The sequence below is a fragment of the Emys orbicularis genome, chromosome 1 (genome assembly GCF_028017835.1).
Source record: "Emys orbicularis isolate rEmyOrb1 chromosome 1, rEmyOrb1.hap1, whole genome shotgun sequence".
NCBI classification, from domain to species: domain Eukaryota; kingdom Metazoa; phylum Chordata; order Testudines; family Emydidae; genus Emys; species Emys orbicularis.
This window is the reverse complement of record NC_088683.1, coordinates 209,508,075-209,533,600: the sequence shown is the minus strand read 5'-3', so window position 1 is coordinate 209,533,600 and position 25,526 is coordinate 209,508,075. Positions and strand designations below refer to the sequence as shown.

At 48.3% G+C, this 25,526-nt stretch overlaps 1 protein-coding gene across 1 annotated transcript in view; it reads left to right on the top strand.

Annotated features, from left to right (window-relative positions):
- The window catches only part of LOC135882628 (cystathionine beta-synthase-like), a 43,330-nt gene that overhangs the window by 2,139 nt on the left and 15,665 nt on the right, over window positions 1-25,526 (top strand). The window contains exons 2-5 of the mRNA XM_065409603.1: window positions 9,283-9,389; window positions 20,762-20,896; window positions 23,238-23,317; window positions 24,569-24,700. Coding sequence (XP_065265675.1) covers window positions 9,283-9,389; window positions 20,762-20,896; window positions 23,238-23,317; window positions 24,569-24,700 — 454 coding nt within the window. The remainder of the gene's footprint in view (window positions 1-9,282; window positions 9,390-20,761; window positions 20,897-23,237; window positions 23,318-24,568; window positions 24,701-25,526) is intronic.

Genomic DNA, 25,526 nt, shown 5'->3' with positions numbered 1-25,526 from the left:
TCCCCAGTCCCATACTCCTTCTCTGTTTCCTGCCATATTGATGTAACTCACTAATGCAGCACTGCCCAAAATAAATGTGTGGCTCTTTAATGGCCCTGCAAGCCAATCCAGACAGACCTATGAAAATAAGAGCTTTCCCAAAAGTCCAGAAAGACTGCCAGTCCCCAAGTCTGACTCTGAACAACTGGTGGGCCTAAGACCAAAGGTAGTATCAATACAGGATTTGATACATCTTCTGACTAGGGAGCATTTCCTGTCCTTGCAGGATAGATGGACTCAATGAATTTTCGAAGGTGTTCTAGCAACTGTCACATAGCCCACTGTTAGTTGGATCAGAAGCTAATGTCTTGGGCCTGTGTCTATGATAGGCCCAATCTGGAACCCCTCATCCAAACACTTCTAAACTTTGGGGACATCTGTATCTGAATTTTGCGGTTTGAGGCAGTCTCTCGTCCTAATGTAAAGTACCATGATGGATCATGTGCCCCCTCAAACAGCAATCTGATAAAAGGCTGCTCCATATGGAAAGCAATTACTTGTTCCTGTTTGACACTGAGGCAATTCTCTCTACTAGCACAGCTTGAACAAAGAAAGACCCTGTAGACCGTTGTTACTTGGGTTTCTTAAAATTAGTGATGCAAAACAATTTTTAATGTGTGCATTTTGTGACTGTGGTATCCAAAGTCTATTTCCCAGCCAGCAGCTACCTCCTTTAGAGTGTCCACGTGATTTATTAGGCAAGATCAATTAATTTTACAGAGTGCAGGGAGCATCAGAGCTGCATGTTGTTAAAACGTTGCTCAGAGATAGTGAAAGTCTCACGTTTCTTACACTGCTTCTGAAACTTTGCAATTGTTCCTGCCTTTCTTGCCAGTGACAGTGCAATGTGGTGTCAAAACCCTCCTTCCATCTTTAAACTGAAAACATGGACTACCAGTGAGAAATTCCGAATGACTAATAACAAAGGAGATTGTTCCACCCTTTCTCATAACTGTGATGTATTTAGCCACCTGATTAAACAATGCTTTGGAAATATAGTCCCTACATTATCTTATTTATTTGCTGAATGTCGAGTGACTAAAGGAGCAGCTCTTTCAGTCAAATCAGTTTTCTTTTCAATATGCATGCTGACTGGGAATGACTTATTCTTTGGCAACATATGCTACCTCTGGGGAAATCTGAATGAGACAATGAAGCACATGTGCAAATGATCATCTTGCAAAACTATTCTGGATGCCTTCTACCCAAGTGTACTCTCGTGTCTCTATCCAGATTCCAACTTGCCCTGATTCCTCCAGAAACATGGCACTCTTTATAAAGTTAAAGAAAATATGTACTACTCAGACTGCACTAATATACACCTTTGTGTAGCACGCTTTCTAGGGATATTGGGTATTACTATAACAGGGTTCAAAAGGGAACCAGATAAGTTCGTGGATGATAGGTCCATCAATGGCTATTAGCCAGGATGGGCAGGGACGGTGTCCCTAGCCTCTGTTTGCCAGAAGCTGGGAATGGGTGACAGGGGATGGATCACTCAATGATTACCTGTTCTGTTCATTCCCTCTGGGGCACCTGGCATTGGCCACTGTCGGTAGACAGGATACTGGGCTAGATGGACCTTTGGTCTGACCCAGTGTGGCCATTCTTATGTTCTTTTAACCTTGCGTAAATGTCTAAATACAGACTATATTCTAGATTTCTATACCCAAGAATACATTTTGCAGTTCTGATCCTTGGGCAGTCTCAAGAACTGCAGCTAGCAGCTAGTGTAGAAAATCTCCAGACCTGCTGAGAGTCCAGTATAGATTGTGAGGGAGATTAGAAAAAGAAGAGTAGATCTTGGATCAGGTGAAGGGGATAATTACCTAAAGCTTCAGAACGGTACAGGTTTGAGCTGGTTCTTACATTGTCTGAGCTAGTTATGCTGCCTCATATAATTCAGGTAATGGCCAATCAACTCTCACATCCTGATATGACGAGGGTTTCCTCTGGGCATTTTATACAGTAGCATGCCTCACAAAGTAAAAGCAGGATTTCTGGAGTGGAACCCTCTCGCTCCCAACTGAAACCAAATGCAGCGATACTGCAGTATCCCCAACAGCCATTCCAGTGAACCAAAGGCATTTCTCAGAGAACCTTTAGGCTCACACATTTCTCATAGAGCTTGGAAGCCCTGAGCCTAGCCTCCCCCACCTTGAGGAGCCTGGGGCTGGCCTCTTAGCCACCCCAGATCCAGCATGGGGCATAATAAAGCAAAAACTTCATGCCAAACCCCACAACCAGGGGTCCAGCAGCCACGGCACCGCCAGGGAAAGCAGAACTTCCCCTGGCCTATTATACCCACCACCCCTGGGTCAGGGCTTTGTCTTATATAGGTGCCTATTACTCCCAACTATCTGTCCTGCTTTTTTACATTTGCTATCTGGTCACCCTAGTAAGGAGTGTCCACTTCCCTGCCACACTGATAGTTTCTGACTGCTGGTAAAGTCTTCTGACCAGACCAGCTCCCCTCTGATGCTTGTCACTGATTTCTGGAGCAGGGTGAAAATGGTATGCTCTGTGTGTGTGTATATATATATGTGTGCGTGTGTATATCTATCTCTATATCTATAGCGATAGATATATATTATCCACAAGTATTGGTTTGAATTTAAAAATGGATTCACTTTGGCCTTGCTTGCACCTCTCCTGTATTGCTTTCTGCAAACATAACCCACTAGTCAGCACGTGTTACGTGTCCCAGTCTGGGCCAAGCCAGAGAGGGTGTAGGCCTGTTACAGCTCTTATGGTGAAAGCTCTTTAGCTTAAACTGTAGGAACTCGGGCTTGTAGCTCTGGAGGGCCTTAGTTCAGCCCCTGGTATGAAGGCTGTTCACGTGACGTGAGCATCTGAGCAGTTGTTTTACTCTTGGAATATGAATTTTGAGCTCCCATGCTTGAACATTTATAGGTAGCAGAAGTGCCATGACAAATCCATGTTGGTGCTGATGTACAATGAACCCAGCTGTACAATGAACCCATTGAGAGAAGCCCGGGGCTAGGTCTGTGAATGATTCCTTATGTCTGTCTGGGGCCTAAATATGTCTTTTTAGCTAACAAATTTCCCCTTCTCTTCTGCTATGACTGTTTCTCTTCTCTGTCTGCTGGTCACTGATAAAGGCAGTCAGTATATTTGATAAAGGATGCTGTTTAATTCTACAAAACACCAGTCAGGGCACAGAGGCAACTAAATAAGCCAGACAAGGATTTGACCACACTATTCACGCATCACAGAGTTACTTTGTGTATGTGACAAACAAAGTTAAATTTTAACTCTGCACTCACCAATAAACTTACTGTAGCCTGTTCTTTTCTAAGAATGATGCATTGGGTAAGGTCTCTGGGGCCTGGATAGGATCTCCTAACCCTTCTTATCTCCTCTCTTCCACTAAATGGTCACCATTCCCTGACATTCAAAGCCCTCAGAGCATCTTCAAGCCCTTCTCCTGGTAAGAGGAGTTATGCACACCCACTACAGAAACAAAGCATGTGGCTTTTGGGACCAATCATGACTAACCAAGACAACTCAAATTTCAAATATCAAGTACTGAGTGCACGGAGTTGTGATCAGGGCCGGCTCTGGCTTTTTTGCCGCCCCAGGCAAAAAAGCCTCCGCCCCCCCCCCCCCCCCCCGCGGGGGGGGCGCGGAGCCGGAGGGGGGGGCCGCGAGCCCCGGCGGGGGCTCCGCTCTCCCGCCGGCGGCCGGGGCAGGGCGCCGGGGGGGAGGGCGGCGACCCCCCCCGGCGGCCGGGGAGAGGGCGCCGGAGGGGAGGGCGGCCGGAGCCCTGGGAGGAGGGCGGCGAGCCCCGGCGGGGGCTCGGCTCTCCCCCGGCGGCCAGAGCGGCGAGCCCCGACTGGGGCTCGGCTCTCCCCCCGGCGGCCAGAGCGCAGGGGGGCTCGCCGCTCTTCCCCCGGCAGCCGGGGGGAGGGCGCGGGGGGGGAGGGCGGCGAGCCCGGCTGTGGCCCCGCTCTCCCCGGCGGCCCGAGCGCTGCGCCGCCCCCCTCCAGGTGCCGCCCCAAGCACCAGCTTGGTTGCCTGGTGCCTGGAGCCGGCCCTGGTTGTGATCAATCCATAGAGCGCCAAAAAAAAAAAAAAAAAAAAAAAAGCAACAAAATTTGTCAGTTTTGAAGGAGAAGTAAATCTATATTTACTACCTTTATCACCAGCAGGCCATATACATCTTGGGTATTTCAAGGATGAGGTGGATTCAGAGTTCAAATCATGATAACAAATACGGGGTGTGTTTGTATATCTGAAATTGAATGGGAGGTGAACAACTCTGGGTTGTTACCCTTTTCAGAAGAAGAGTACTGAGAAGACCAACGCGAGGAAATGGCTCCGCTCTGCCTTAAGATATGGATTCAATAAACACACCCCTTGAGTAATCTTTTTTTCTGTAAGAGTAAAAGGTCCAAGGACATAAACTTCCAATCTACTTGGCCAAAGGCCATTTAAATGTGTGTAATTTGCCCAGTAGCAGTGACATGCTCTAGTTCCACTGGAGCTGAACAGAGAAACCCGGGGTGGAAGGCTATATTGCACCAGTCTAACTGAGAGCAGAATTTAGTCCTTTCTGGAAAAATCAGAGTTCTCTGCTACATGACAGAATAAATATTTCTCTCTAAACAAAGGGAGGTCAGGTCCTAAACTGCTGTAAATTGGCAAAATTCTATTGAAACTGATTGACACCAGCTAAAACTCTGGCTCTGTTTGTGTTATAGACATGTGGACTGACACACATATTTAAAAAAAAAATACTTGACACAAGTTTTTTGGGTTTGCTACTTAACTTTTCAGTACAGGCATACTACCTCCTTAATCTGCTAAGGGCATAGATTTGGGTATATCTACACTTGGAGCTTGGGGTGTGATTCACAGCTTGAGAAGACATACCTACACCAGCTCTGATCAAGCCATTGTGCTAAAAATAGTGTAGCCACAGGGTTGCGAGCAGCAGGAGGGGTTAGCCACACCAAGTTCATGCCTATGGTCTCAAGATGAGTACATATTCAGGGCAGCTAGCCCCTCCCACTTCTCACACTGCCATGGCTACCAGGGCTGTCCTTACCCATACGCAAAGTACGCAGCTGCGTAGGGCACCAGGCCTGCGCAGCTGCGTGCTGCTCCAGCCCCTGCTCTGCCTCTTCCCCATGGCCCCCGCCCCTGCTCTGCCCTGTGCTGCCTCTTCCTGCCCCTGCTCCGCCGCAGCCTCACTTCCTTGAGGAGTGCGGGCGGGCTGGGCCTACACTCACCGGCGGCGGGAAGTGCAGCAGCCTGGCCCCAGCCGCGCCGCCGGTAAGTGCTGGGAGGTAGTTCCCCCCTGTTCCCCAAGCCAGCCCTGCCCCCCTCACACGGAGGCCTGGGGCCCCAGACACCCTCTCCCCTCCCCCCCCGCGGGGGGGGGGGCGGCTGCGTAGGGCCCCAGAATAGCTAGGGATGGCCCTGATGGCTACGTTCTATTTTTAGCACAATAGCTCAATCAGAGCTAGTGTGAGTATGTCTTCTCCAGCTAGGCATTATACCCCCAACTCAAAGTGCAGACATAATCCAAAGAGTTTGCAGCCATAGGCTCTTGGCAGAAAAAGCTGACAAGACTGATGTTTTTTATGAGACCAGCAAATAAAGGCACAACCAGTCATTTAAAGGGCACTGAACTCCAGATCTGGTTTATTCACCTGTGCACTCTTGTTCCAAGTGAGTTATCAGAGTGAGTCTGATGCTAATAAACACATGATTCTCTAGCTAATGCTCTGGATTTGTGTGAATGAGAGACTAATTCTGGTCCGGAGTATCTATTTAAAATCTTGTTACCTGTGAGCAGCAATCCATTGTCGGGATTTTACTTGCACACCCTTGTGGCATGAGAATTTCAAAGAATTCCTCTTTGGGGATGTATTTGAAATATCGAGTATCTGAATTAACAAAGTATGACAGCATTGTCTTTATACCCTACAATCCTTTAATGCAGTCATAGAATCATAGAACCATAGAATATCAGGGTTGGAAGGGACCACAGGAGGTCATCTAGTCCAACCCCCTGCTCAAAGCAGGACTAATCCCCAACTAAATCATCCCAGCCAGGGCTTTGTCAAGCCTGACCTTAAAAACCTCTAAGGATTCCACCACCTCCCTAGGTAACCCAGTTCAGTGCTTCTCCAACCTCCTAGTGAAAAAGTTTTTCCTAATATACTACCTAAACCTCCCCCACTGCAACTTGAGACCATTACTCCTTGTTCTGTCTTCTGCTACCACTGAGAACAGTCTAGATCCATCCTCCTTGGAACCCCCTTTCAGGTAGTTGAAAGCAGCTATCAAATCCCCCCTCATTCTTCTCTTCTGCAGACTAAATAATCCCAGTTCCCTCAGCCTCTCCTCATAAGTCATGTGCTCCAGCCCCCAATCATTTTTATTGCCCTCTGCTGGACTCTTTCCAATTTTTTCACATCCTTCTTGTAGTGCGGGGCCCAAAACTGGACACAGTACTCCAGATGAGGCCTCACCAATGCCGAATAAAGGGATATGATCACATCCCTCGATCTGCTGGCAATGCTCTTACTTATACAGCCCAAAATGCTATTAGCCTTCTTGGCAACAAGGGCACACTGTTGATTCATATCCAGCTTCTCATCCACTGTAACCCCTAGGTCCTTTTCTGCAGAACTGCTGCCTAGTCACTCGGTCCCTAATCTGTAGCAGTGCATGGGATTCTTCCGTCCTAAGTACAGGACTCTGCACTTGTCCTTGTTGAACCTCATCAAATTTCTTTTGGCCCAATCCTCTAATTTGTCTAGGTCCCTCTGTATCCTAGCCCTACCCTTCAGCGTATCTACCACTCCTCCCAGTTTAGTGTCATCTGCAAACTTGCTGAGGGTGCAATCCACGCCATCCTCCAGATCATTAATGAAGATATTGAACAAAACCGGCCCCAGGACCGACCCTTGGGGCACTCTGCTTGATACTGGCTGCCAACTAGACATGGAGCCATTGATCACTACCTGTTGAGCCCGACAATCTAGCCAGCTTTCTATCCACCTTATAGTCCATTCATCCAGCCCATACTTCTTTAACTTGCTGGCAAGAATACTGTGGGAGACCGTATCAAAAGCTTTGCTAAAGTCAAGGAATAACATGTCCACTGCTTTCCCCTCATCCATAGAGCCAGTTATCACATCATAGAAGGCAATTAGGTTAGTCAGGCATGACTTGCCCTTGGTGAATCCATGCTGTCTGTTCCTGATCACTTTCCTCTCTTCTAAGTGCTTCAGAATTGATTCCTTGAGGATCTGCTCCATGATTTTTCCAGGGACTGAGGTGAGGCTGACTGGCCTGTAGTTCCCCGGATCCTCCTCCTTCCCTTTTTTAAAGATGGGCACTACATTAGCCTTTTTCCAGTCATCTGGGATGTCCCCTGATCGCCATGAGTTTTCAAAGATAATGGCCAATGGCTCTGCAATCACATCTGCCAACTCCTTTAGCATCCTCAGATGCAGTGCATCCGGCCCCATGGTCTTGTGCTCGTCCAGCTTTTCTAAATGGTCCTGAACCACTTCTTTCTCCACAGAGGGCTGGTCACCTCCTCCCCATACAGTCAGAGCCCTCCTGGGGGAGTGCATGCCTCCTCTAGATCAGACTACAGGTGGCCTCACACCATCTGAACAAGTTTTTTTTACTTTCCATTTCCTGTCCTCTCTCTAACTCCACCCACTTGCAACCCAGTGAAGGAGCTGGGGAAGGGAAATGCATTACTATATACAGATGGGTACATCTACTGTTTCATCAAGGGGGAAAAAAGTCATGCACTATGCAAGTCAGTTTGGGCAGCTTCATTCCAATCAATGATGCTAGGAACTTTGACCCACCTCTGTAGCCACAGTTCACTTAGTGTCTATCGAAAAGAGCACAAGAAGAATAGATGACAGGCAGGCCCAAAAGTTCAGATTCACATACCTCCTGCCCACACACAGTGATGTGCTGGCAAACTTTAACAAGGGCTCCCATAGAAGTTTTCAGCCTCCGCAGATGGTGCATGGGCCACACCTTGTGTAAAATACATTCCACTATTAAAAAATATCAATACATGTTTCTGCCACCATCCTGGCCCAGTATTTCCTGACGCACTGTGCTTAGCCCTTGAATGGAGGCATTTCTAGTCAACTCCCTTATCTGGAAGCTTTTCCTCAAAGCAGCAGCAGTGGTGGCAGGAGCTGTCTTGCAGTCTCTCCTCTCAGCAGTGGCTGGCTGGGTAAGCAGCTCCCTTCTGATAGAGGTCTAGTTGGTCAGCTGGGGAATGAGTCTCCTTAGGTTCTTGAGATGGGTAGGACTTACCTCACTGCTTACAGCCTTCCCTTGCATGTCCGTGAGTAGGTCCTAGCTAGCTAGTATGGCTGGGGAAGCACCAGCTGGCTCACAGACAACTGAAAATGTTAACAAGCACTGCTGGTCTCAACTTTTCTTGCTCACATTCACTGTGTGGATCCTGTATAAGGGTGCTGTGGGATGGGCTGTACCTCAACCTTAACTGGCTTATTTTGTGTGTGTGTGTGTGTGTGTGTGTGTGTGTGTGTGTGTGTGTGTGTGTGTGTGTGAGAGAGAGAGAGAGAGAGAATCTTTAGATTGATCCCAGTCTTCTGCTGCAGCCTGGCTTATTTTTATTTTTTTGCCCTAGTTATCAGGTTACGTTAGTTTACATTTGCAAGACTAACTTCACAAGGAAAAGGGCTACACATTTAGATTTTTGAAAGCCAAAGCTGAGTTTTTCCTTCATGGGGGGCTAAAAGGCCAACTCTGGTAACAGGTGGCTCTTTGAAGCCCCCCTCCAGCTGATCAGTGCATGCACAGCCACAGGGCAAGAGAAGTAAGAGGGTGGAAGCAGTAAGAAGGGACATGTTTGGTTTTTGAATGGGCAACAGTGTCCTGCGAGTCACTTCACAAAGGCAGCTAAAATGAAGTTATTCATTGGGGGGTGTTGCTGATGTAGGGGATGGCGGTATTTCCTACCACACCCTCCTGTAGTCCAGTTGACAGAGATTGTAGCTCTTTTCCATCACTGATGCCCATCATCATTAGTAATCTAGGCAATTAGTATGGTGTCCTGGAATCAAAATCTCCCTCAGCCCTCCTCTTCTGCAGATGTGGAAGCCTCTATTTCTCTCAAGTTTTGCTTTGGTTTCCTTTTTATGTGGGTTTGAATGACAGTCACAGTTACCCTCAGTATATTTTTTTCTGCCTCCACTAACACAGGCCGGAAGAAACAAACATCCTGCCGAATATTCTGAAGAAAGTTGGCCGCACCCCTCTGGTTCGAATCAACAAGATTGGGAAAGCCTATGGACTGAAGTGTGAGCTCTGTGAGTATCCGAAGTCCACTGCTCTTCTGTCAGGTTTTCTGAACTGAGTGGCAAGCTCAAAAGCTGGGTGGGACAAGGCCTCTTTTATAAGGGTATGTCTACACTACGAGAGTAGTTCGATTTTAGTTAAATCGAATATGTGGAATCGATATTACAAAGTCGAACGTGTGTGTCCACACTAAGGACAGTAATTCGACTTTGTCAGTCCACACTAACGGGGCAAGCGTCGACATTGGAAGCGGTGCACTGTGGGCAGCTATCCCACAGTTCCCGCAGTCCCCGCTGCCCATTGGAATTCTGGGTCGAGCCGCCATTGCCTTCTGGGTAAAAAAATGTGTCGAGGGTGCTTTTGGGTAACTGTCGTCATCCAACCGTCACTCCCGCCCTCCCTCCCTGAAAGCGCCGGCGGGAAATCAGTTCGCGCACTTTTCTGGTCAGTGACAGCGCGGACGCCACAGCACTGCGAGCATGGATCCCGCTGTGACCATCGCTGCAGTTGTGGCCGTTGTCAACGCATCGCAGCTCATCATCGACCTTTCACTGAGGCAGATAGAGAGAAATCAGGCGAGGAGGCTACGGCACCGGGGTCAGGACCTGAACTCCGAGAGTAGCACACGCCTGTCTGAAACCACGACACCCAGTGCCGAGGACATCACGGTGGCAATGGGTCTTGTGGATACTGTGGAACGGCGATTCTGGGCCCGTGAAACAAGCACGGACTGGTGGGACCGCATAGTGCTTCAGGTCTGGGATGAATCCCAGTGGCTGCGAAACTTTCGCATGCGGAAGGGGACTTTCCTCGAACTTTGTGAGTTGCTGTCCCCTGCCCTGAAGCGCAAGGACACCCGGATGCGAGCAGCCCTGACTGTCCAGAAGCGAGTGGCCATAGCCCTCTGGAAGCTTGCAACGCCGGACAGCTACCGGTCAGTCGCGAACCAGTTTGGCGTGGGCAAGTCTACCGTGGGGGTTGTTGTGATGCAAGTAGCCAAGGCAATCGTGAAGGTACTGCTGTCAAAGGTAGTGACCCTGGGAAACGCGCAGGCCATCATAGATGGCTTCGCCGCGATGGGATTCCCAAACTGCGGTGGGGCTATAGATGGGACTCACATCCCTATCCTGGGACCGGACCACCAGGCCAGCCAGTACATCAACCGAAAGGGCTACTTTTCAATGGTGCTGCAAGCACTGGTGGACCATAAGGGACGTTTTACTAACATCAACGTTGGATGGCCGGGCAAGGTTCATGACGCTCGCGTGTTCAGGAACTCTGGTCTGTTTAGAAGGCTGCAGGAAGGTATTTACTTCCCGGACCACAAAATAACTCTTGGGGATGTGGAGATGCCTACAGTGATCCTCGGGGACCCAGCATACCCGCTAATGCCCTGGCTCATGAAGCCCTATACTGGCGCCCTGGACACAGAAAAAGAACTGTTCAACTACCGGCTCAGCAAGTGCAGAATGGTGGTGGAGTGTGCTTTTGGCCGTCTCAAGGGGAGATGGAGAAGCTTACTGACTCGCTGTGATCTCAGCGAAACCAATATCCCCATTGTTATTGCAGCTTGCTGTGTGCTCCACAATCTCTGTGAGAGCAAGGGGGAGACCTTTATGGTGGGGTGGGAGGTTGAGGCAAATCGCCTGGCTGCTGATTACTCCCAGCCAGACAGCCGGGAGATTAGAAGAGCCCAGCGGGACGCACTGTGCATCCGGGAGGCTTTGAAAGACAGTTTCCAGACTGAGCAGGGTCACCAGTGAATTTTAAGTTTGTGGACTCAGAACCTGAACTTGCCACCGTTTCTTTACCCAGTTACCGTTGACTATCCTCTCCAGTTACATACCCCCTTCACCCCCTTCCCAAAAAATAAAATCTGTTCTGTTTTGTTAATGAACACCGTTGTCTTTATTACTGTTTTCGCGGGAATGTTTTAAACCTGGGACGCAGACTGTGGCGGGGTGCGGGTTTACTGTTGTGATGCAAATGATGCTTCTAAACTCCAGGAATGACGGGTTCCGCAGTGGTGGACTGGTTGTTTCAACAGAGCCTGCCAGCCCTCCTGGGCGGGACAGCGTGTATGTGTCGGCTATGTGACTGTCTGGCAGGGGGAGGAGGGTTACAGCTCCCCTGCTGCGGGGCTCTGTGATGCATTAGATCTGTAACTGCCCTCCCCCGCCACAAAGTCACAGAGCAACCCCCCCCCCCCCAGAACACGAAAACCACCTCCCAGATTGAACAGGGTCACTAGTCACTGCACTGGGTATGTGTCCTGATCCTGGACCTGACCCCGCCTCTGTACCCTGGTAAAGGTGACTGTCCTGTCCAATTACCATGCCCCTTCCCCTCGTTCAGACAGACTCTCCTCCAAAATAAAATCATGGAAACAGTAATTAACAGAAACGAATATTTTATTATGAACCAGACATGAAACGTGGGGGTTGAAACTTGCACGGGGGCTTCTGTGAGGTGTGTAGGAAAGGACTTTTAAAATTTTGGGGAATGAGAGCCTTCTAGTGCTAGAGCAGTCTGCAGGGGTTGACTGAAAGTTTTAACGGCCCTTGCCGCCCCTCCTTCTTTGTACTTTGGGTGAGGGGGGTGTGGGACTTGGTGGCGGGGGAGGGCGGTTAGAGATAGACCGCAGCGGGGCTCTGTCCTCCTGCCTCCGGTCTTGCAGAACATCCACAAGGCGCCGGAGCGTGTCCGTTTGCTCCCTCAGAAGTCCAAGCAGCTTTTCAGTAGCCTGCTGGTCCTCCTGACGCCACCTCTCCTCCCGTTCCATGACTGCTCGGTGCATTTGTGACAAGTTCTCCCTCCACTGTGTCTGCTGGGCTGCCTGGGCTCGGGAGCAGCTCATTAGTTCTGAGAACATGTCCTCCCGCGTCTTCTTCTTCCTCCTCCTAATCTGCGCTAGCCTCTGGGAGTGTGCTGACAGGCTGGGTTGGGAGACAGTCGCAGATGTGTCTGTGTGAATGGGAAAAATGGAGTGAATTCCTGAGACAGATAAATGAAGTTGTGTACAAAGAACCTAGTCTTTCTCTGTGAACAAGACCATGCACTGCACCTCTCACATGCGCACTCAGGACAAGGTCGAATTTTCGGCCATCGCCTTCAGTGCCTGGGGTCCTGCAGTGGTCTTGCAGTTATCTGAGAAGCGTGGCAGGACACCTGAACTTCTGTAGCGTGCAATCATGGTAAGCCGTAGACTTCTGGCTGCTTAAAACTGTACTAGTAGCACTGGCCTCCTTTCACATTGAAAGCAATGCCAGTCTCTGCTGCCAGCAATCAGGACAGCATGAACTATGCCCCTGTCCCACCCCCTCGCGGCTGTTCCAGGGAAAGATCCCTGTATGCTGCCCCTCTCCCTCCACCGCGTGGCTGTAAAGCAGTCCCAATACTAACATTCCCCTCCCTAATTCAAAGCAGGGCGTAATGAGCGACATCACCCTGCTGAGGATCTCGGAGTCCCAGAGGGAAAGGATGTTTCGAGAAAGCCTTCAGAAACCAGGGCCGTTTGCCGCTATGCTCTGCAGGGCGATGATACCAGACTATCTGATGGTGTTGTGGCGCGGTAACGTGTCCTACCACGGAGGGCCCACTAAGATCGCCCTACCCAGGAACCTGATGAACAGGCTGGAAATGTACCTTCATGAGACCTACGAGGAGTTCTCCTATGAGGATTTCGCCTCCATCCCCGGCCATATTGACCGGATTTTCGCGTAGGTGCACTGGGACTAAAGAGTGGAGCGTCTTGGGCAGCATAATCATGACTTACCGGACATTGTAAAAAAAATTTTAAATACTTGGGACTAAATTGTGAAGAGCCTAAGGCAGACAAATCATGAAAAACCCTTTGTTACGATTGTAAATATTCCAGTTTTTTTGCAGATAATTGTTTACATGTTTAAGCACTTTAATAAACAGCCATTGTTAATATTATAAATATTCCAGTTCTTGTAAAAATAAATGTTTAGATATTTAAAGCACTCACTGCTTGATCCTTCCCCTGATTCTGTCTCCGGGGTAAGGGATGGGGACGGTTGGTAGGGGATCTCGGTAAGGGTGATGAAGAGCTCCTGGCTGTCGGGGAAATCAGCGGTGCCAGCGCTGTCGACTGCCTCGTCCTCCTCATCTCCTTCTTCATCTTCCCCGTCCGCTAACATGTCCGACGAGGAACCTGCCGCGGACAATATCCCATCCTCAGAGTCCACGGTCAGTGGTGGGGTAGTGGTGGCGGCCGCACCTAGGATGGAATGCAGTGCCTCGTAGAAACGGGATGTGTGGGGATGGGATCCGGAGCGTCCGTTTGCCTCTTTGGTTTTTTGGTAGCCTTGTCTCAGCTCCTTGATTTTCACGCGGCACTGCGTTGCATCCCGGCTGTATCCTCTCTCTGCCATGGCTTTAGAGATCTTCTCGTAGATCTTTGCATTCCGTCTTTTGGAGCGCAGCTCTGAAAGCACGGACTCATCGCCCCACACAGCGATGAGATCCAAGACTTCCCGATCAGTCCATGCTGGGGCCCTCCTTCTATTAGATTGCATGGCCATCTCTGCTGGAGAGCTCTGCATCGTTGCCAGTGCTGCTGAGCTCGCCACGCTGTCCAAACAGGGAATGAGATTCAAAGTGCTCAGACAGGAAAAGGAATTCAAATTTTCCCGGGGCTTTTCCTGTGTGGCTGATCAGAGCATCCGAGCTCGGACTGCTGTCCAGAGCGTCAACAGAGTGGTGCACTGTGGGATAGCTCCCGGAGCTATTACCGTCGATTTCCATCCACACCTAGCCTAATTCGATATGGCCATTTCGAATTTAGCGCTACTCCTCTCGTTTTGGAGGAGTACAGAAGTCGAATTTAAGAGAGCTCTATGTCGAACTAAATAGCTTCGTGGTGTGGACGGGTGCAGGGTTAATTCGATGTAACGGCGCTAAATTCGACATAAAAGCCTAGTGTAGACCAGGCCTAAGAGAGTCAGGAGTAACTAACTAAGGTTGGGAAAGTGTGAAAAGAAGGTGGAGAAATATGGCATATCTGGGATACTTCTAGACCTTTCCATTACGGTTATTTATCAGAGCTAAAATAGTGGTCTACATTTCAAACTGCAGTGTAACAAGCACCTGACTGACAGTAACCCAGGCCTTGATCCAGCAAGATGGTCTTCACAGGAAGACTCTTACTACTACTATTACTAGCCCCACTGCTCAGCTGCATTTTTGTTACTGCTGGAACGTACGTATTCTGTGATTTTAATCTCCATTTTTAAAAAATAGGCTGTGTGTTGTGGAGCTACTCAGCTACTTGCAATACCGAGTGCAATTGAGGAGTATCAGGGTCAGCAGTTTTGGAGGGAGAAAATCTCAGAGCTGATGTAGCTGCTGCTCCTGTTCTTTGGCAGAGCCTGGGGGAACAGCAAAACAGTACAAAACAATCTATTCTGTATGGCCCACATTACTGTAGTACCTGAACGCTGCACAATCTCTAATGTATTTATCCTTGCAACCCCTCTGTCAAGTAGGGAAGTGTTGTTATCCCCATTTTATGGATGGAGAACTGAGGCACAGAGAGGCTGAGTGACTTGCCCAAAATCACACAGAAAGAAAGGGGACTGTAATGCAGATCGCTGAAGTCTTAGGCTAGTGCTCTAACCACTGGACCAACCTTCTCCTTTAAAGATGGCAGCATCTCTCTCCTGCCTGCCCATCTTCCTACATTAGAGAGACACAAGCCAGGTGAGGTATTATCTCTTATTGGACCAACTTCTGTTGGTGAGAGAGACAAGCTTTTGAGCCATACAGAGCTCTTCTTCAGGTCTGGGAAGCAGGGCCGGCTCTAGGGTTCTTGCATCCCCAAGCGGCACAAAAAAAAAGAAAAAAAAAAAAGTCGCAATTGTGATCTGCGGCGGCAATTCGGTGGGAGGTCCTTCGCTCCGAGCGGGAGTGAGGGACCGTCCGCCGAATTGCCGACGAATAGCTGGACGTGCCGCCCCTCTCCGGAGTGGCCGCCCCAAGCACCTGCTTGGCAAGCTGGTGCCTGGAGCCGGCCCTGCTGGGAAGGGTACTCCTAGCATCACAGCAAAATGCAAGGTGGAATAGATTGTTTAGCTTTAGCTTGTCTCTCTCACCAACAGAAGTTGGTGCAATAAAAGATATCACCTCATCCACCTTGTCTCTCTAATATCTTGGGACAGACATGGCCAGTGCTACACTTCATACATCTTCCGTAGGGTTGCCAGGTGTCCAGTTTTCGATCAGAACGCCCGGTTGAAAAGAGACCTGGCGGCTCCGGTCAGCATTGCTGACCGGGCCATTAAAAGTCTGGGGTCAAAGTAAAAAATTCCCATGATTCCTCTCCTGGCATCCATGTCTTCATCTGTATTTTGCCAGCACCATTTTAGAACTGCTGTCCGGCAGCCTGGTGGAGGGGACACTGCTGAGCACTAGGGCGACCACCTTTTCAAAAGGCGAAAGTGGGATACATGCAGGAGCCCTACCCCCGCCATCCTCTTCCTCCGTGGCCCCACCCCCGGCCAGGCTGGAAGCTGGAGCCTGGCCATGGTAAGAGCCGCCCAGGGAGCACAGACTGCTGTAGGGAACCCCGAATCCTGCACATGCCCTGGGTGGGATGCCCAAAAGCGGCTCCTTGCCCATGTCCCCACCCCTGGGATGCGTCACCCAGGGCAGGTGGAGAGTCTGGGGCTCCCCACAGTGGCCCGGGCTCCCTGGGTGGCTCTTACCACAGCCCAGCTCCGGCTTCTGGCCTGGCCAGGGCCTTGGGGGTGGGATAGGAGAAGCAGGGGGTGGGGCCTCGTGGTGAGGGTAAGGCCCTCCTCAGCCCCCCCCCAACACTAGGAAGAGGCTGGCGCTGCCCCTGAGTCTCAGGCAGGCGCAGAGCGGCGTCGCAGGGAGTCATTCAGCCCGGGAACGGGACTTGAACTCTGCATTTCGGGACTGTCCCACCCAATTCAAGTGGCTCCTGAGCGCCACAATCATGACAGCCGTTAATACAAACAGGATGAGGTATGTGCTTTGACAGTTGTGCACCCAGATAGGTTTGGCTTGGTGGCTTTGGATGGCTGGCCTATATGGCTACAGGTGAAGGAGGAGCAGAAGGATGAATTCAACTAGTTATTTCTGCAGGGAATTTTCCTGGAGCAGGTTCACGTGGATGAGAGCCCTTTATGGTCTCAAAGAATTAGCAGTGACTGGTGGGACAAGAGGGTGACTCAGAACTGGGATGACCAGCAGCAGCAGCAGAACTTCAGGAGGCGGACGGCTACTTTCCTATAGAGACCTGTGCAGAGCTCACCCCTGAGCTGCAGCAGCAGAACACCAACAGGAGAGGTCCCCTCAGCATGGAGAAATATGTGGCCCTCACCATCTGGGAGCTCGCCGCCCCTGATTGCCATTGGTCAGTGGCTAGCCAGTTTGTTGGTAGATCAACTGTCAGGCCTGTTGTCACTGAGGTTTGCAGTGCTGTTCAGAGGGAGCTGCTGTGCTGTGTCACAAAGCATAGCAATGCACAGGAAGTTATTGATGGCTTTGCATAGATGGGGTTCCTGAACTATATAGGGACTATTCTTTGCCCCCCACACCACATCAAAGATTTTATCAACAGGAAGGATATGTCTCATTGCTGCAAGGGCTGGCCAATCACTGTGGAAGGTTCACAGCTATTAATGCCAGGTGATCTGGAAAGGTCCAGGATGCCAGGATCTTTAGAAATTTAGGCCTGTTTGCTGGAATGAGCAAAGGGAACTTTTGCTCTCAGGATACCATAGACATTAGTGAAGTTGATTCCTCCTGCCATTCTGGGAGACCCAGCTTTCCCCTCTGCCTCCTTTTACTGGACACTTCGGGAAGAAAAAAGTTGACTTTTAACTATACCGTGTGTGGTTGCTGAATGAGAGCAGAGTGTGCATTCGAAAAGACTGAAGGGAAGGTGGAGGTGTCTCATGGCAAGGCCGGATGACATGCCTTCTGTGATAGCTACTTGCTGCATTTTGCACATCTGCAAGAGCAAGGGAGGGAGCCTCACAGAGGGAAGGGAGGAGGAGGTGGAGAGACTTTCTGAATATTATGGACAGCTGGAGGGAGCGCCTCTGCAAAATGCCCCAACTGGTTAGAGAAATAGAGTCAGGGATGTGTGTTGCTCTTACTTTGAGGCCAGGGGTAGTTGTGGATAATGAATGTTTTGTACCCAAGGAAATGACTGAAAAGTTTGTGTATTGATTTCAGGAGGAACTGGCTGAAAGCACATGCTGTTGCATGGGTGTAATTCATAGTTGTGTGTAAAAATGCTGAAAATCACCTGACAACTTAACAATTGGATAGTAGCAGACTGCAAATCCCAGTGATGATTGAACCTGGTGAAATCCTGGACAAAAAGAGCTCTCAACCATGCTTGCAGCTGCTTCTATTGCTTCACACTGACTCAGACGTTCTAGGCTTCAGAATGACACACACACAGAATGATAACCCTGGAATCTTATTATATAGATTAATACTATGGGATGAGTATCAAAGGGGTAGCCGTGTTAGTCTGGATCTGTAAAAGAAGCAAAGAGTCCTGTGGCACCTTATAGACTAACAGACATATTGGAGCATGAGCTTTCGTGGGTGAATGGGATGGATATTCTAATGATGCAAGAGAGTTGTTCCTCAGTGAAATTTTTTAGCTTTGCCTTGTCCCATCATTTGGGGTTGGTGGTTCTTGTTTGGCATCCCAAATATTTTTATCAAGTGCATTTTCCAAGCTGACACATACTTTCTTCATGTCCTCCTTCAGTGTCTCAAACCACCTTTTTCTAGGTCTTCCTCATCTTTGTCCTGGTATTACTAGCGCTTGTACTCTCTGGCCAACATATCCCATGTCTCATTGTCTCAGGTGATCCAGCAAATGACATAGTTAATAAATAACATGCCTTGAATAAAAAAAGAACATAGTGCATGCATCATGTGCATCAGGTCCCTCTCCAGAACCATGCATTCCATTCTGATTCTTTATGAATGCTCCAGGAACCCATCCCTTCACTCCTCTGCCTTCATATCCCTTTATTGGGATACAGTCACTACAGTCCCTCAACAGCATCTTTTTCTTCGCTTGGAGGATTGCTAGTCTTTCAGCAGGTGATAAGGCCCCTGTATGTGCAGGCTGTAGCATTGCAGGTGCTAAGGGAAATCAGAAAAAGCACAGGCAGTTATTGTCCTGTGGCTTGTCTCCATGCTAACAATGATTAAATGTTTGTTTTCTCCCAGTTTTGGGGTCCCATTCCCATCTGCTCTTCTCACTCTGAGGTTCATTTCAAGATAAGACATTTTCCAGTGTACCTTTCCCCTGGTATAGGGCCCCTGTATCAAAGGCTGGATGAGTTGGTGTAGCAGGGATGGAGAGAGGACAGGCAACGGGCAGATTATTAATTACTTGTGCACCTCTGCAGGCTGCCCATACAGGAGGTTGTTACTAGGAGGCATGTCCCCAGGAGACACAGAAGGGGCTTGTTCAAAGAGTCAGTGAGCAAACCAGGAAGATATGCAGTGCTGCTATTTACCAGGATGTTATCTCCCCAGCTGGTGCAGGACTGGAAGGGAAACATAAGTTATATGAGTGGCCTTACGGTCTCTTTTATTACACCTGTCAATCAGCACAAAGTACACTGCAAAATAAACTTTTGCGGTAACTGGTGTGAACAAGGGGTTAACAATGCTGTGGGAATGACTAAAAATAGTCATGTTTGCCTTTTGGAATGTCCCTGTAGCCTGATTTTGGCAATTTACCTCATAAAATTTAAACCCTGAAAGTACATTGTCTACTGATTTGTTTTCATAAGGGCGTTCCTTGCAGAGTACGGTCCTAACAACTCAGCGTGGGTTAAGGTGACACAAACTGGCTCTTAGATTGTAAATTCCATCCTGTCTCCTCCCTGTTCTGTTCAGCACGAGTTCAGCTGTTGGCCTTCAACAAACAGGGCCAGGTTCTGTTACCCCTCCTCTCCCTGAGTAGTATTTACTCCAAAAGTTGTCCCGGCCCCATGGACTTCTTGTGGAGTAAGGTCCCAATCCTGCTCTGATTGAAGCCAGTATCAAAACTCCCTTGGCTTCAAAGGGAGCATGAAACGGCTCTAAGATACTACTCAAGAGGAGTAAGAATATGAGAATCTGGCCCAGTGATAATTATTTATTTCATTAGGTAGCGTAGAAAAACAGCACAAAAAGTTACTTTCAAAGCTCTACGTCTTTATAAATCTACAACAACACAGGAACTGCTGCACCAGAAAAGGCCAGTGATTAAGGCTGTGAGTTTGCAGCAGAGGTCGCGGAAGTCATGGATTCCGTGACTTTCTGTGACCTCCATGAAATTCCGTAGCTGCAGCGGACAGTGTGGCTGACCCTAGGGCCTGGCCCTGGAGCCAGCTGCTTAGGCAGCCCCAGGGCCAGCCAGTGCCAATGTCAGCTGCTAAGGTGGCCCCACAGCCAGCCAGACGGGCTGCTTTTGAGCGGCCCCAGGGATAATCGCACCAGCTGCTGTTTGGTGGCCCTGGGCAGCTGGCCCCAGAGACCGCCCTAGCAGTGGCTGGTGTGGCTGGCCCTGGGGACCGCCTGAGCAGCTGTCCTGGGGCGGCCCTCGGGGTGACCAGAGCAGCCGGTGCTCAGCAGCCTCAGGCATCTGGCCCCGGGGCCCCAGAGTAGCGGCACCCCGGGAGCCCCCCAGAGCAGCGGTGGCTGTGGGGCCAGGGCAGCTAAGATTTAGTCAGGGGTGTTTATAGTAAAAGTCATAGTCATAGGCCATGAGTTTTTGTTTATTGCCCATGACCATGACTTTTACTAAAAATACCCATGACTAAATCGTAGCCTTAACCATGAGCCGTGCACTCACTTCTTCCATCTCTGACACTGGCTGCTGTTGGATGAATCAGAGGAAGGAGAAACACCCACTTTATGACTGTGTGACCCAACCTGGCAATCCTCTTGTGTCCAGAAATGGGAGGACTGGTAGCTCATGAAACAGACTTAGAAATCTGGCACTCAGTAGTAGAACTTGTTATTATTTATTGACTTTAATTTTTCTGAATAACAAATGCTATTAAAATGTAAAACAAACAATATCTCTTCATTCCATCTCTTATGTACCTGGCCCTTATGCTATAGACTAACGCTGCAGATAATGATGTGTTTGGGGGTTTGCTAGTGGTTAATTACAATGACATACCGTACTTTTTGTGTTCTTGGAGGGGGGTGAATGGTGAGAATCGGAGAAGAACTGATGTGTTTCTCTGTGTAGAAGGCCATTCTGTTGTGATGGTTTTAGTGTATTTGATAGCAGGGATTAAATTGTATGCAGGCAAGTTGGATTTGGGCTCATTTGTAATTTGGGCTCCCCTTCAAATTCTAGTGGCAAAGTGCGAGTACTTCAATGCTGGGGGGAGTGTGAAGGATCGAATCGCCCTGAGGATGGTGGAGGATGCCGAAAGAGCTGGGATCATAAAACCCGGAGACACACTCATTGAGCCAACATCAGGAAACACAGGTAGGAACTGGATTTGTGGCCCTGCATTTGGACAGCATGGTAATGGAATAGAATGATGGCCTGATATTTTTGAGGGAGAGTGGAGGGGGTGGGAAGGAAGCTTTTGGAACCTTTCAGCTCCTACTACAATGAAGAGGGGAAATGAGGCTTGCTAAACCTTTTCTGTTAAATGCAGTTTTCCCTTTTCCAGTACCCATTGACCCTATCTGTTGCTGATGTATTCATGTTTGCAGGGAAAGTCTGATTAAGAAAATTTACCCCCTTGCCTGAGGTGCAGTTGCAGACATGTGTGTTACATTGTTTTACGTGCTTTAGTTTGGAAATTAGCCTCTGTCCTTATAACTCTGTCTCTGTCCACAACTCACCCACCCCATCCCAAACTGTGCCTAGGTGTTGCAACACACCAGAGGAAGTGAGATCTCAGGGGTGATTTAGTGCTGAAATTCCTAGATGGGTTAAAACCGCACTAAGGTGTCAAAACTGCAGAGCCAGTGTGTGGTAATATTGGGCAGTTCGCTAACAACAATGCATCTAACAAAAAGCTCTAGAGGAGCTGACGCACGTAAAGAACATTTCCTGGCTGCAAGGTTATTGAATAGTTAGAGCGAGTTTTCACAGGGGAATTTCCCTGAATTCCCCCAGCAAATAAATAGGCTTGGAAGGATTAGAAATGTCAGTAAATATTGATTTCACTGTACACACACACAAACCAATGCAAAAATATTTCCATCACTAACAATCAAAATTTACAGATAGGCAAAGTAAGAAAAATGCTGCTTGAGACCTTATTATAGGCAAAATCCAGTGATCTGGACTTTTGAATTAGGCTTGTTACAAATGGACAAGTGAATGAATAGTAAAAGCAGATGGGATTTGATGGTAGAAAGCTCTTTAGGTTGTATATTTTGACAGGTGATGTGGACAGTTTGTGTTTTAGCAGCTATAAAGCTTTAACTTTTTGAACCTTGATGTCTACTGTCATTAAGTCATTCTCTTACCCTGCCCCCATAACGTTCCACAACTTTGATCATTTAAATGGCTACAAATCTTTTAAAATGCTTAAAAATAAACATCAATATGATCCATCACAATGATAGCACAAATGAAAATTGAATTTTGCCAAGCTTACAAATATATCATTGCTTCTTCCATATCTGCCTTATTTAGCCTCAGCTGGCCAGGAACAAGCTAGGGCCAGTTCATGGTTGGGAGAGAAGGTGCAGGAGCTTTTCCCCATTCTGTAGCTTGCACAAGAAGAAGACACAACTGGCCAGGGCTGCACCCTTCCTATTTTCCTGGTGGAGTGCAGCACCCCCAAGCAGCTAGGGCTATGGGTCTGTCTCCCCCCAACCCCTCCCTCTAGCAGGCCAAACAAGACCAGCATAGTTGAGGGGGATTAAACTGCACCCTATACAAGGGTGTAGATGCCACAGAGCTCAGGAAGGAATTCTGCACCCCTGAGGCAGCATTCCTCCTTGTACTTGTCTAGGGGTCATGTGACTCCACACCGCCTCCCACACTGGGCTGTGCCTGAATGGGATGATTGAGCTCAGAGTCAGGGCCTTACAGTGGAATTTCTTTGCCTTTCTCTTATCTGACCATTTGATCTAGCTCTAATACTAAAGCTATTTCTACCAATCCTCTGACAGGCTGCAGCCTGAATTTAACCTCCTGCGGGTATTGCAGACTTTTTCAACAGCGTGTCCTAGTACAGAAGCAATGTTTCACGCCTGCCCTGCGCATCCTCTTGTATCAATTCAGAATCTAAAGCCTCATTTGCCTTCCCCAGCCAGCATGGGAACAGCTGGCTCGGTCAGTCATTCAGAGTGAAATTAGAGCACAGATACACTTTGCCAACTAGCTATGGAGTGAGATTGGTGCTTGGGCAGCTTTATCCCACAAATTAGACTGCTGGGGGTGGGGTGCGTTAAGCAGACCTGAGGAGAACAGAGAGCTGTCTAAGCGTAATTATATCTTTTCTGTGTGAAACAACACATGTGGGAAAACAAGAGACTGGCGCTTTGCTAAGTGTAGAAAAATGCTTCTGAGCCTTTCCAGTCCCTTCAGTTTGTATGCTGTGAAAATACACTGCTCTTCCCCGGTTCTCAGGGACACAGAGACTTAATTACAAGTAAGCTCTCAAATTAGAACATCCTCCTACACTAGGACTGTCAGAGAGCATGCAAAAAGTCTAAGATGGTACATTGCTATTTAGCTTTTAAGTGCAAATCCATGAGCTACATTTACCAGATTAATGCAGGAGGTGCAGGAGACTATGACTGTCAGTTGACCTTGCCAAATGCTGTCATTGAATAATTCCCTTTCCTCCCCCACTGCCTAGGAATCGGGCTGGCCCTGGTTGCTGCAGTGAAAGGCTATCGCTGCATCATTGTGTTGCCAGAGAAAATGAGCATGGAGAAGGTCAGAGTCCTTTATGGTATTACACTGAAATCCTGGGAATGGGGAAAGTTCTCTCTCTTGAGAACTAGTGAACCCTTTCCTATATAGGGTAACGATCCTAGTTACAAGTAATGGCATATTTTTGTAGTTATTCAAAAGAGTTCTCTGGACAATGAAGCAGGCAATGATAATCTGACTGATTATCTGGTGTCAGCTATGCAGCTGGTGCAATATATTAGCCAAATATGGTACATTTCTGCACAGAGATGATGCAATTTTATGTCTACGGGTGTGTGTGATGGTTAGAGCAAAGGAAAGGTATGCAGGGCTCCTTGGTTCTATTTCCAGTTCTGCTGCCAACTTCTTGTGTGACTTTTGGCAAGTCACTTAACCTCTCTGTCCATTTCCCTCTATGTAAACTGAAGATATTTATATTAACTTCATAGGAGTATTAACCAGATTTCTCAAGAAACCCCATCAAGATGGCAGAAATTTCACATGATCTTGTGAGATTTCCTCCATTTGGGGCAAAAATCTCACAATAACAGTTTGCAAGACTTTGGCGCCTTTGAATTCAGACCTGAATCCTAGCCCTGACTTGGCTCAAACCTCAACCCTAACCTAAACCTCACCTGGATCAAACACCACCTCCTCAGCCCAACTGTAATAACCCACCCAACAAATGATCAGAAACCGAAGAGCTCTAATACCTAGCTCTCCTGTTCTCACCACTAGACAAGTGTATCTCTGTTGATAAACACTCATTCTCAGGTACTCCGTTCCTGTGCTTATGGCCAGTTTGCTCTACCTGTGTTCTGGGTCTGTGCTGGGGCTGCCCAGTCCACGGTGTACATTAGAGCAGCCTTGGGAGTGCTCTAACATATGCTTTGCTCCATATGCCTCTTGGAAACCAGCAAATAGTAGTAGTGCAGTGGATTCTGGTCATGCCCCCCAGCTACCACTTCATTGTAGAGGCTAGGAGCATGGCCAGGCTAGAATCCTTATGCCAGGTTGGGAAGGCCGTCTGTATTTAGGAGTATTTTCAGGCGGCATTTCTAACCAATTTAAAGGCCCATTATGCTGCCAGAACGATGTAAAAGAGCATTAGTGAGTGTGACTGAGATCAGACATTGTATCTCTAAACCACTCTAAATGTTAAATGTCTTATGAATGCAAAGCCCAGTCTGGCTTTTGTCACTAATATGAATATATAGGTTCAGATTACCGGCAGTACAGGAGATCACTTTATTGTGTCTGCTTTATGATTTACAGGTTGATATACTAAGGGCTCTTGGTTCTGAGATTGTTAGGACTCCAGCCACCAACTTTGATTCCCCTGAGTCTAATGTTTCTGTTGCTCAGAGGCTGAGATATGAAATCCCGAACTCCCACATTCTGGACCAGGTAAATTCAATTACTTTTTGGGTTCTCTCTTTAAATCTGGATTGCACAGGATTGCCTAGGTCTGCTCATCTCCCCCATTCTGCTACACAGCTGTAAGATGCTCAGTATCCATTGTGGCACTTCTTGCCACTGCATTTCTTCTCCCAGACACCGATGCTCATTTTTATGGCACGTGTGACTTGACTTCTCTTCCTTGAAGCACTGGGCTGCAAAAACAAAATAAGAGGCACACTCAGAGACTGTGAAACCTGAGGCAAAGTTTTTGGAGGTTTGAGCACATTTTGATCCTGTTCTATCTGGAGAATGTTTTACCACCACTTTAAAGTAAATTTTTATGCTTATGAAAGGTTCTTGACTGGCAGCACTGGAAAAAAATATGTTGTGTGTATATAAATAGGCTCACAGTGAAGGTCAAACAAACTGCTTGTAGTAACCCATGCTACAGAATGGGCAGTGGTAATCTGAGCCCCACACATTGACGCATACATACAAGGAGCACATTCTCAGGGATGGTATGTTCCTGCCACAGGGCTCACCTGCGGGAGGGAGAGATTAGTTTAGTCTTCTTGCCTAGATGTTCATTGACCTCTCTACAGCCCTCTCTGCGAATGAGCTTCAAACAACAACAACAACAAATACATGGGGGGGAGGGTTCTTTGCCATGTGGATTATGTGCTTTTTGGGTGCACTCTGGTCACATTTGCAGGTTTTTCTCTGCAACCACGTGGATTCAAAACCCACTTTTTTAAAAAATGAAAGCTGAGTTTCTCAGGGAATTGCTGGCCTCCAGGAGCTGGAGCTTTAAGAAAAGCACCAAATAGCACAA